This window comes from Athene noctua, chromosome 1 (assembly GCF_965140245.1).
Source record: "Athene noctua chromosome 1, bAthNoc1.hap1.1, whole genome shotgun sequence".
In the NCBI taxonomy this organism is placed as follows: domain Eukaryota; kingdom Metazoa; phylum Chordata; class Aves; order Strigiformes; family Strigidae; genus Athene; species Athene noctua.
Genome location: NC_134037.1, coordinates 247,731,048 through 247,744,251, shown reverse-complemented (window position 1 = coordinate 247,744,251; position 13,204 = coordinate 247,731,048). Strand labels below are relative to the sequence as shown.

General features: G+C 35.1%; 1 protein-coding gene across 3 annotated transcripts in view; it reads right to left on the bottom strand.

Annotated features, from left to right (window-relative positions):
• CWF19L2 (CWF19 like cell cycle control factor 2) overlaps nucleotides 1-13,204 on the bottom strand; it is an 86,177-nt gene that overhangs the window by 23,526 nt on the left and 49,447 nt on the right. For all 3 annotated transcript variants that reach the window (XM_074916194.1, XM_074916202.1, XM_074916211.1), the window contains 2 exons: nucleotides 12,088-12,213; nucleotides 10,711-10,848 (listed from right to left, as the gene is read on the bottom strand). In XM_074916194.1, coding sequence (XP_074772295.1) covers nucleotides 10,711-10,848; nucleotides 12,088-12,213 — 264 coding nt within the window. The remainder of the gene's footprint in view (nucleotides 1-10,710; nucleotides 10,849-12,087; nucleotides 12,214-13,204) is intronic.

Sequence of the window (13,204 nt, the reverse complement as noted above, 5' to 3'; positions counted from 1 at the left end):
CTCAAGTCCTTGTTCCTACCAGACACTGGCCAAAACCAGCTGTCCTAAACTGATGTGCTCATAAGACAGATCATCTCCACAGTCCCTTGTCTTCTCTTTCCTGTTTCACTTTTGTGTTACAACCTATTTTGCCACATTCTTCCTTTGTATGCACCCTCTATTTTCCAACTTTCCTTTGTCTTTTGGCAAGCACCAATTAACCAGAGAACACACAGGTGGCTTTAGGACTCCTGGCACCAGACAAAATCACATAGCCTCCTACACCTCATAGCATAATTATGCAACTGTGCAATTTCTACCACCCATCTGACAACAATCAGGATGCAGTTTTGGTTTGACCAACAGAGACAGCATCACAATTTTGCTTGTCCTGGCCAAGAAAGGCCTGTAATACACAAACACTGAAACAGCAGTCAGGGAAGACATCCAAACTTCTCTCAGGAGCAGATAAAAATCACCCTCTGGGCTCTCATTTGGACAGCTCAAATACAGTGCAAATGTGGCCAAAACCCAAGAAAAGGCAAGATATCTCTAACCATTCTGCACAGGAATTCAGAAAGAGATCAGCATCTGACTATGCATAAATGAGAATGATTTGAGAGAGGGAAAAATTACAATGTTGTATTTGCTGATGAAATCCTTAACATGATAATTACTGTGAATAATCTAAATATATTATATGAATAATTCCATTATATAAAATTCTGTTTATAAAATAATTGATGTCTTTTTTTAATTTTTTACGTTACTGAAGCCATTGGGCACCTCCTAAAGTAACTCTTGCAGATCTGTGCAAGGTACACTCCAGGGTCAGCCTCATTTTTCTGCCAACACGTGTTCAGATCACCAGAACTGTATCTCATCACTTAATTTTAAACTGATTTTGTTTTCCTTATTTGAAAACCCGAGGAGTCTTATACACTGCTGGCTGCCTACACACTCTACCTGAAGTGTGCTGGGTGTTGTGTCTCTCATGATTCCCTATACTGCTATAGCTTGTTGCTCTTTGGGTGCACCCTTTGAAAAGAAAGCCCTAGTACAGAATTTAATATCATTGTGATATTGAAAGGAAGCCTCAAGAGACAGAACTCCTAATCATCAGGGATTATATTTCCATATAATACCTTGAGTACACTTCTTTCTCCTCTTCAAATTTCCTCTGAAATTTGGGGATGAAACAAGAAATTCCATTAAGCACAAGTAGCATGGTAACAAAATATACCTGCATCTTTCTTGTGTGGGTTATTTTCAGCTTTTATGTACGCTGACTTTTCTGCTTATTTTCTTGTTCTACTTTGTATGCAAACTATTGAACTTCTGCTTTTCCTCTTTTCTCGCTAACGCAATCACAGTTAAAGTTGCTTCCATATAAGCTAATAAAACTGCATCTGCTCAGAAAATTTGTGAAAAAAAGTCTATAGATTGTATAAAACGTATCAGTTTGGTTTTAAATTGTCATAGCAACACTGACGTCTTCAACTTTAAATGACAGAGTTAATATTCGTGGAATGTTGTACTCAATATATTTTGGGAAGCTGCAGTAAAGAAGAATAAACTATTACTTTAGAATATAAACCTGAGTGACATATGAATACATCTCATCACATTTAAATTTATTCAGCATTTAGCACATATTGCTTACCACAAAATCACCTCGGAAAACAGTCTTTCTGATCTCAAACAGCATTTGCTTAAACCAAATCAAAGCAGAATTTTATCATGTTGATTTATTACAATTACAATCTCCCTACAAGCAGAGACATCTGAATTTGTAGGTTTAATTCAACATATAATTCAGAACATAGGCATTTCCCAAACCTATCATTACAGTGAAATAAATAATATTTTAAACAAATAGTATCAAAGGATTTTAAGTTATCAGGTTTTTTAAGGCCTATGTCACTGACAGGAAAATATTGTGAATCAAGCTGATGAGCAAGGTAGTCCAGGCCTACCTTTGAGCAACAAAAGTCAAGCAACAGACAACAAAATACTGCTCAATGGTTAGGGACCACGCTCCTTTTTGTTTCAGTTATTTGAAATTAAAACTGTAGATTTTGCTATAATTAGTTATTAGGACTGATAAAACTTTATATGCAAGTCAATGAAATGAAATGTATGCCAAACAAAATACCTTCAGCCACAGAATTCTGTTTTAAAAGCATGATTAGCAATTAACTTCACAGTTATCCCTGGCCATAACTTTAATGCCTAGAAAAGACTGTCTTGCACAAGTCTTCATTTGCAGCATATTTTTTAACATAATTCAGGAAGAACACCAAATGCTTACGCAGCCATTTAATATGGGCTGCATCTGCACAGTTCCTCCTGTCTCTCCTAATCCAGCTGTCACTGACATTGATTTGTTTCTGCATGCAGGAACAGCTTTAACTTTGCGTCCACACAATATACACAGAAAGTTGTTCAGTGCATTGAACTGAAACGTACCAGAATATAGAACAAGGTGTCTGAAATTATTTTCTCTTGGGTTTTCACATTCATTTTTTTACAGCAAACCATACACATGCTCAGATCTTTAAGTAAATGTAAAAAGCAACAGTGCACCAGAGCTTTGCTAAAGTTCAATCATCTCTATTAAATACTATGCTAGAATGGTTTCACCATGTGAAGAAAGAGAAGAAAAAGGTTTATTACATAATAGTAGCAGCAGCAACATTCTGCATTTTTCACTTTAGCTTTTAAAGTGTTTCTAGACTATTATTTTGGTTTATGGTGATGCAAATGCAAAGATGCACAACAGGTAGGTTTGCACAGCAAGTAAAAACAATAAGGATGAAAGCAATTTTCCATTTTACAGACTTCAGATTGAAGGAAAGGCAAATTCCCTTTTTGCAAACATAAGAACAGCATATCTCTTTATTAAATCCATAAACGAAGGTCAGCATTACTAACACAGTTCTATATTTTTCAATGCTTAAATTCATGTTATGGATTACCACAGAGATTTTTAAATAAAATGAGTTTATGACCAAAATTTAAATGGTCTGATGAACAGCATAACTTAATCTTTCTCTCTTTCTCTTAGCAAAAAGTAATCAAAAAGGCAAAAAAATGCCTTAGTAGGATTTATGTGTACAAATAGAAGGTAATTTCTATTGAGGTAATGTTCTAGAAATCATTATTGAGGTAATGTTCTAGAAATCAGTCTCTATACACCCACAAGCAGCTATTGACATCTATTAGTGAAAGGATTACATAAGTCTTAACAGCATGAATTTGGGAAAACTGAACTACTTACAACAGTCAAGGGCAGAAGGAACTACAGACAGGGTACTTAAAGTTATCAGTAGTGAAAACCTAAGACTTCACACATTTTGTACTCTAAAAATATTTTGTACTCTAAAACTGTCAGGGAAAAAAAAATAATTTTTGGAATACTTGACTTTTTTGTATCCTATAGTCATGCTTCTGTAGCAGTGAGGACCCAATCTGCTTTCCAAGCTGAAGACAGTAAAAAGTAGAAATACAGTAATTTCAGAAAAGGGTTTTTTTTTTCCTTTAGGCATAACAGTGAAATATGAAAGAATTAGACTTTAAGGTCTGCATTTTACTATATATCAAGAAGATTACTGTTGGGTTTTTAATTGTTTTTAAAAAGCTTTTTCACCACTGAAAATTAAAATTTGAAGATTTTTCATGATATTCATAAATTTGACATAAGAGTATGCGCGGGACAGCTGTGGGAGAGGATGTATTTCAAATTGTCCAAGGTAACTGAAGTCCACATCAACCTGCTTCAAACAGAAGCCAAAAGGTAATGGGAGGTAAGAGCCTTAAGTACAACAAGGTTGTATTAGAACCCTGATTAGAAAAAGAAGAGTGGGCAAGAGGAAAATGGTAAATCAGAATTTTCTTTTCATCTAAACTTAAAACATAGGCTCAACAGGCACATAAATAGCAATGAGATGGCATATTCCCTCCCTCAGATCTCATAGAGCTCTTGAGAAAAGGAAACTTTACAGGTGGGAAAAAGACTGATAAGGACGAGTATGGCTTGACCACAACAGATGTTTAGTCTATGAATGTGAGTGGAAGTCACACATGAGATAATGCTATATAGACCTTCACTTGCCAACAGGATTAAACAGAGGTTTCATGGATAGAGATTTTGGGTCTATGTACTGACATTTCTTCCAAGTCTCATTTAAGTAAGTAAATCCTTCTATGAATTATATCTTTCTATGTCAACATCCCCATATCCCTTCATAAAACTACAATTATGTCATTATCTTCAGAGATTCATAACAACTAACCTGTATATCATTTGAAATACCATTAAAACACTAAATATCAGGAAAGTAATAGCAGAGCATTCAGCCAGAAAACATGCTGGTCTGTCTTTCTCATTCCGTCTCCATTTCCCCTGTCCTCAACAGCCACGTGGCTGGAATTTCCTTTTTGGCACAGTGATAAAAGCCCTGGGAAAATCCATGAAGGAAATAGTAGCGCTGTAGTCTATATGCTCAGTGGTAACCACGGCTGGCCACAGCCACGATTGTATGGGGACTTACACTGCTAGCTAGTCCAACATGTCACGGGAGTAGGAGGAAACACTACACAAGACAGAGGTGATGAAGACCAGGAGTGTTTAGACTTCTCTGTTCACACTGGATTAAAGGTGGCAATAAGGGTGATCACACTGCATAATCACTGAGTTGTAAGGACTGGAGAGCCACCTTGCTGGCAGACACTGAACATTCACTGCACTGAAAAAGATATAGACAATATGGAAAACATAGTATAACCATAAGATAGGAGATCTAAAACAAAAAAAAACAAACTAAAACCAGACATATTTGCCTATATTATGGTAGGAGAAGCTTCTTAATTTTGTAATTTAACTTTTCTTTTTACTTGGCTGAGCAGCCAGCAATTTTTATTAAAATAATTAATTTTGGTAATTCAAACAAATCTTGGTTTGTTTTCCATTCAGCTGAAAAGAGGCATCCAACTGAACCTAAGGATGAGCCACACAAACATCTGTTTTCCTGCAAATTATATTGTCATCAGATTTGACGTTAGAATTTATGGAAGGCAAAACACCACTGTAATAAGAAGCAATTGTGCAGTAGAGGTCCTTATAGGAAATTTGTGGTAAAAATATATGCTGTATTCTTCAAAAGCAATTGCTTTGTCTGCAGTGGATAACTTCTTCTATCCCAACAGCCACTCCTAGAAAATTACAACAATCACTCAACAAAAGCAGCTCAGACTGCTAAAACGAATTAAGTTATTCAACAGAAGTTAAGGGATAGGATCTCCCTTCTCCCATCCTAGGTAGGATATAATTTACAGACTTTCAGCAGTTTCCTCCCATCACTCTTCTGAAATGTGACAGATTCAAATACCTTCAAAACCTAAATGGGACTTGCATGGGACTGGAAGACTTCAGTACCATGAATTAAAATTTGGACAACAAAAAATCCATTGCAACAGTAATTGACAAAAACATCTACTTTGAGCACATGCTCCAGCACACTTAGCTAGTAAATAAATAATATGGCTCAATCTTAAATATTCATCAAGAGCTAGTTCTTCATTCAAGAAGTTTGTTCTAATAAAATAATGTGACGGAGTTTATCTTTGCCTAATAACAAAAGAAACACAGTACATAGCATCTGACCTAAAGCTTACTGAATCCAGTAGGAACTTCAGAGCCTTCCCAAACTAAAATAAAGCAGTTGCATAAGCCAGGAAACAATACATTCTTGTAACATTATTAAAAAGTAAACAAAACCAATAAAAAAAAAAAAAAAACAACAACAACAAAAAAAAAACCACAAAACCCAACAAAACAAAAGAAAGAAGCCTTTAGAATGAAACGTACTAAACTCAGCTCCTTGCTCTAACCCAGTGTGATCATTTTATGCTGAAAAACCCATCTCCAGCAAAGGCTAAAACATATGGGGAAAAGCATAAACAAAGCATGTAGACCTGTCACTTCTGCTACACACTTGCAGCTCTCACCATTTCACTCTGGAAATCCTGAGCCAAAAGCCTATCTGAGTCTCCCTATTTAATATTTACCAGTGAAACTGTACTTCACAAAATTCCTGTATTTTTTTTTCCTCCCACTCACAATTAAAGCCTCCACAGCATCTCATGCTCTATAGCACGAGTTCTACAAATTCCTTCTTCACTGAAAAAAAAAAAAAAAAAGCCAAACCCCTTCTTCATGCTAAATTCTGTTCTGTGACCACTTCACATATAAGAAACAAAAACAGTTGTTTTCTATTAAACTTTTATGCTAACTAACTGTGTGTTCTTGTCTACCAGTTGCCTTCCCCCCACTCCCAAACTGAAGAAATACTGCTTACTTGGGTCTTCTTCAAATGCCCATCACTCTGTGCCTTTGACCACAGGATATGATTTATGAGCTTGGGTAGCATTCAAGATACGGGTACACTACACTAGTCTTATATGTTTTCAATTGGTCCTAAATTGCCTTTTTTCACAATCTCCAAAATCCTGTTTCTCCTTTTAATCACACCAGCACTGAGACGATGTTTGCAGACTCCCAATGACTCTCAAATCAAGCAGTAACAGCCTCTTGTGATATATGCACAGTTATGGCTTCACTCAGCTTCACGATTACTGTCATTTTGCATTCATCAACCCTGACTTTCATCTGAATTTATTGCCTCGATACCTGTGGTGGGATCTCTTTCTCCTTATTTGAGAGATGTATAGGATAATCTCCTCTGTCTGAGCTAGACATTTTAATTTCATTTATACCCATAATGTCTTTCAGACAGCATTCAAAATAGGACAGATGATTCACACCCCTCTCTCCAGCGACTTGCTAAAGTGAATCTTAAGAATTAGTTCAGATACTAGTTTCACAATGTTAGAAAATTCACAGCTTTGTGTTTTAAAATTCTATAATTTACAATTTACAGTGCCCTCTACTTATGACAGTCCTGAATAACTATATAACAATAACAAATTGTCAGGTCATCAAGTACCCCTTCCTCCAGATGGTTTATGTATGTGTTGAACAGAAGAGATTTCCTTATGAATCCACTTGTACCCTCCTTTTATAACAAAAAACAACCATTTACTTCTGCCCTCTGTTTTCTTTTTAAAGATTGCCATTATACTTGCTATCTTCCATTCCTCAGGATGAATAAAGATTATACTCAGCAGTTCATAGTTCTGCATGTCACACCTGCCTTCTTTCAGACCACTTAAGTGAGGACCATTCAGTTTTAGTAATTTGTTATTATTCATCTCAAATTCAGGTTTCTTTTTAAAATAATGCATTTCTATAAATCTGAGCTAAAATTCATTTTACTGACACTGTTAACTTCACACAGTTTTTCACTTGTTGCCTGTAAATAATGGTTCAGGCAAACGAATCACTCTGACCTCATTTATAGACAATATTAATACAATCAGTTTATTCGTTCTTCTGGTACACTCTTACCTTTCCTAAATGCTCTAATTATACCTTGATCAGGTTTTTTCAACATCACATTTCTTCAAGTTTAACTCCTAGTTTTATACTTTTAGCAAACTCAAAATAATTACTTAAAGTAATTCCCTCAAGATAATTTTTCAATCTTTCCAATCAAAATTTATTTCTAAGCCTGCTAGGCTCACACTCTTTTCCATTCTCCTTACTTGGACATGACAAGTACTTTTTAAATAACGGTTGGATTCTGGATTTGATTTTTCTTTTAACCTCCAGAAGATCTTTATTCTTCTGTTCACCCACCCTTGAATTTATTTTTAAATAAAAACAATTAAATAAATTTTTATCCCATTTTGGGAGGTTGTTCACACCCTTAGAATGTCTTAACCAGTGGCATACATGTGCAGTTAGCACTGAGTACTAGAGAGTCTCTCATAACCTGTAAGCATTTCCCTTTTCCATATTCATTTTAAATTCCCACTAAATAGACTCCACACTTCTTCATAATTGTCTCTTTATAGAAGTTAAGGACTGTTAAACACTATATTTCATTTTCTTCTACTATATGGATGCAGAAGTTCAATTGCCAAAGTCCACCCTCATTTGTACAGAACCTTTATTTCTAAAACAGTGAGCCAGGCCATTTCTGCACCATTCCTAAATGGATCAAATTTCTCCATTGTCCCAGAAATTCTTACAGTGCAAGTAACTAAAATCTTTGAGGAACCGGCTGCAGGTATGAGAATGCTAACCAAAGATGTTATGCATACTGAATTCCGTTTTATGTTTTCTTCAAATTCAGTAATTATAGCTCATAACTTTTTAGCAATAGGTACAGATGATAAAATGGGAGATGAGGAGCCACAGATAGCAAGTAACAGGGGGTATTCAGTCCAATTCCCAACTAACACAACTATCAATAAACCAAAAGCCAAGAGAAATATCAGAGGTACCATAAAAAACTTCCAAATTGCCAAAGGCCAGGAAAGTACATAAAGGATGCATCATTGGAAATGTGGCCCATTCATATACTCCTTCTCCTAAGCAGCCACTGTTGGACACAGAATAGTGGGCTGAATGAATCTCTCGCATAGCTGCTCTTGCATTAAGTGTCTGAGTCATCAAGAATTTGGAAAATTCACAGCATTTCAAATTTGAATTAAAAAACAGGAAAAAATACAAATAAAAATAATCAGAATTTTCCCTTTGAAGACTTACGAAAGTAAGTAATATAGGAATCTTTGATCTCCCTTTAAGTTTGCTAGTCTCCCTTGCATTAATAATTTCTTTATATAATGTCAAAAATACAAAAACTAAACCAAGGACACCTCAACAATGCTCTAAGTCAAACGTTATTTCCAGTTTAAGTGAACAGCCTTGGAATTCATAAATGTATGAATACACAAACAATACTTTTCAAAAAGTTCAGAAACTTCAGGGGCAAGACAAGTACATTACTGTATAAATGGACACATGCTTCTCAGAAAACTCCAAATGGCCTTTTATTTGAGTTTGGAAAAATCCAAGAAAAAAAAAGATTTATCTTTTTGAGAGCACTCTCTCCTAAGCCTTCACAGGGCCACTGCAAACATTTGCTGTTACCAAACTCAGGAAGCTCAAAAATTAGCCTGCTTTTATCTTCACATCTCTGAAAAGAATCAAAGCACAAAAAGCAATCCTGTAAACTGTTCTGTGGAAGCAGTCACATGAAAACATCAGACTAAAGCCAGGACAAGTTGAGCACATTAATAATAATTTCAGAAAGATGTGTTAATATTGATTTACAAACTCACCTTCGATACCCAGATTTTAGTTAAAGATTTTTTATAAATTCCATTCCACTTGTTTTAATATAGACATTCATACACACACACCCCAACCACCATTTTTCACAAAAGTTACCTCTTCTAAATAAAAGACATAATGGAAACAAGACAACACAAGATGAATAAGGTCCTTGAGAAAATGGCAACTATTTCCATTTGTCATGCTTATTACCGTATGATGTGGATAGTACAAAGTTTTATTTTGTCCTTACATTTTCATTTACTTGTAAATGTTTCAACGCCAAATATGCTGCTTAATTACAGTTAATAGCTTGCACTATTGCACAGGTTTTGAAGTAAAGTTTTATGTGTTCAGGGTGGTTTTTTGGAAGGAAAGGTAAAGAAGGAAGTCAAGTACTGGCAACAAGATGTGTTTATTTAACTGGACCTCAAGGGCATCATTTTTTTGAGTAGGTCAGTGTGCCAGAAAATCAGAACCTTCTACCAGAAGCAGCTGAACGAGAAGATGCATAAACCACATTAAGTTCTGATGATCTCTCCAAAAGAACTTCCCACCAAATGGTTTATAGCATCAGGTTAAATATTTTCTACTGGGCACTATCATGGCTTTTCCAATTCTTTTAAGTATCACCTGAAGAAGGAGAATTTTAAAAAGAAAACAAACAAACAAACAAAATGAAACCTACTCTCCAGGACCTAGATTTTGTCTGTTTTAGACAAATGGAAAAACAAATTTTGTCTGTGATGATACTAATTCCATGCTAACGAGTTTTTTCAAAACTTGTTCAGTGGTGCACAAAATACTGAAGCAGTAACCTAGTAAAATTTGAAGCATGCTAAAGAAACTGTGTATTGTAGCTATTGGAAATCACCTCTATCAAACTTTCAATATCAAGCACAGAAAATATTCAGCTTGGATGACAAAAATTAATCTTTCCATTTGCACTGCAGTATCTGTCTGTGAGCTGGCCACTCTTTTAAGTGGAATCACTCATGGAACTACAATGTATAAATCTGTATAGCCTGTGAGCATAAATTATCTCATTATCCAGGACATGTTGGTGAGGTTTCAGGTAGTTCGCCTCAAATCACATTGATTCTTCTAACTTCTAGATGGAAGACACATTCTAAACACTAAGAAAATGCTGGGTTTATTGGTCACTAATTTGGGGAAAACCTACTTTGTTGGGGATAAGTAACCTATTAATGTACAACATACTCTAAAAGTGATCACCTCAAAAACATCAAATTCTACAGGCAGAGTAACAGCAGAATCGTCTCTATGAATGAAAATGCACACATTTCCTGCATGCATGCAGGTTTCCATGACTTCAATAACAATTACCAGGACCATCTTACAACAGACTTATTATTCAAGACAATCAGAATTTTCAACAAAAGCAAGATACCTAGAGCATGGAGGCCTCACATCCTCCCTGATATAACAATAAAATGCTTATTTAAAAAGCCATGCACACAACACCTTACCTTTGATGCCATACGCATGAACAGTGAGTTTTGATCCTCTGCTGTTCTCATTTTCTCATTTTTGACCAAATCCTTGAGGTTCATACTATCATCATCCTGAAAATACCTTACTCTTTCTTTATCTATATGAGTAGTGACCTGGAAACAAACATATTCAAAATAAATATTAACCTAGTGAGAAAGATCAACTATAAAATTCAGATCCCAATCATTTCAAAAAGTTTAAAGAATCATTAATCAAGCTAAGCACACCTGAAACGGTTAGGCTTGTTGCTTCATTTGACCTAAGGAAAATAACATCTTCCCCTTTCTTCAACTTCATCAGTACATCTAAATAAAAATATAGCCTCTTCCTACAATCGCTAAACCCTTTATATCCTTCAACTATCAGAGCTACAACATTACAACTCCAGAAAGATATACAGTAATTTGCTGGAACAGTTAATCAGCTCACAAAAATGGAATATTCCAGACAATAATCTATTATTTACAGAAGCTTCTGAATTGCCAAGTCACAGACACTACTGAAACACAGCAATCACAGACAGTACTGAAAACTTGTTTAAATGTGGTACCTCTGCTGGGAAATGTTGCCATCTTAGAGTGCACAAGAGAACAGTTTGCTCTTTAGGGCAGGATTAAACTAAATCCTGAAGGAGCACAAGGAATTGTCATTAACATAAAGCAAGATGGAAACAACAAGAGGATGACAACCAATTCCTCACCCTCTTGTGCCTTTCGCTCCTCCATAGCATTGTTACTAACTTATCTGTCCTACTAATCAAGAACACACCTGCTAGAAATACGAGGTATTGTCACCTCCTCTTATCCCAGGAAGATCGAAATATTAGTTTATTTACTGTTGTAAGCAATTATCCCCAGAATAAAACACTGTTCCAGCCTCCAAGCTTTTCACTGTTCCCCAAAGCACTCTGTTACAAAGATTAGGTCGCAATTTTTATTGTCAGCAGTAGCAGTATTTTTGATCAGAAGAAAAGGAAAATCGGCCCCCGAGACCTGCATGTGTCAGCAAAATCTTTCTTATTTTGGAAATATTCACCTCTGCTAATCTTCATTATTTACATAACCTTATGTAATATAAACTACTTGACTGTGATAACTTGAAAAACTTATTTTTTCCTTGAATGTGCATTTAAATAAGCCCTAAAGTGATCCCTAGGGAAATGTAGTCTCAAAATAAACTTAATATATGCTTAATAAATATGTACTCTAACATTTGATTACAATCATCTTCTGAAAGGAACTTTTTAACTACCTATTGACATTCTGATAAGACACTCAATTATGGCATCATAAAAATAAAACTACAGAATCATTTCAGAATTACACTTTAATACTCACATTTGTAAAACTTACCATCTGTCGCTTTCTACGTCCTCCTTTTGGCTCCAGTGGTTCAGCTGGTGCTGTCACAGGCCATGCCCTTCCACTTTGATCTGTTCTGACAAGGACCACTTGTTCATCTTCTTGACGGCTTGAAGCCTGTGTCAGGTTTTAAGATATATTTTAAAACAGATAATACAGACAAAACCTAAAGAAACACCTAATCACACTAAATAAATATTTAAAAACCTAAAGATGAAATAACAGATTATTTATGTTTTGTGTATTCATTATAATTCAAAGCAGACAGTATTACCTTACACAAGGTATTCATTTCCACCTTTCAAAGAATAGAATATTAACAATATGTTCAGCTAGTTAAGTGCAGAGTTAAAAAATCCTCTACAAAAAAGAAGCAAGTTTGTATTCTTGGATCTTTCTCATAAAACTTCATCCCCAGAAGAAATACAATGCTTCTGAAGACTTAAATAGACAATATTGAATTAATATACACCATCACCATTATAACGGTATATTCCTGAAAACCATCTGAAAAGCTGCAGCATTTCTGGGTTTTTTTGTGGATTCAGGGTGTTGGGAGGTTTTTTGTGTTTGTTTAGTGTATTTTGTTGTATCGTGTTTGTTTAGTGTATTTTGTTGTATCATGTTTGTTTAGTGTATTTTGTTGTATCATGTTTGTTTAGTGTATTTTGTTGTATCATGTTTGTATGGCAAACTTTTGTTTGTTTAGTGTATTTTAGTGTTTTGGCTAACAAGCTAGCCAAAACATTAGCTATTGCTTTTCAACACATGCCATTAGATCAGACTTCTGTTTCCTATGCTGCACCTACCACCAGTACAGATCACTTATCACAATACAATACTGATTTTTTTATTTTTTTTTTAATTTTGATTCTAAGATATGCAGAATGGGAAATGCAAGCAACTCAACACAAGTATCTCTATGGTGAAAAAGAAACAGATGAATAGATGTACATTGATTATTTAGGTCAAATTAAATTTTAGACGAGACAGAAATCACAACATTTATATCATGTTTGTGTGCCAGAATATATGGAAACATAAACAGCATTTACCTGATATATGCCAAATAAGTAATTTGCCTTTGGATGGCAAATATATTCAGTCT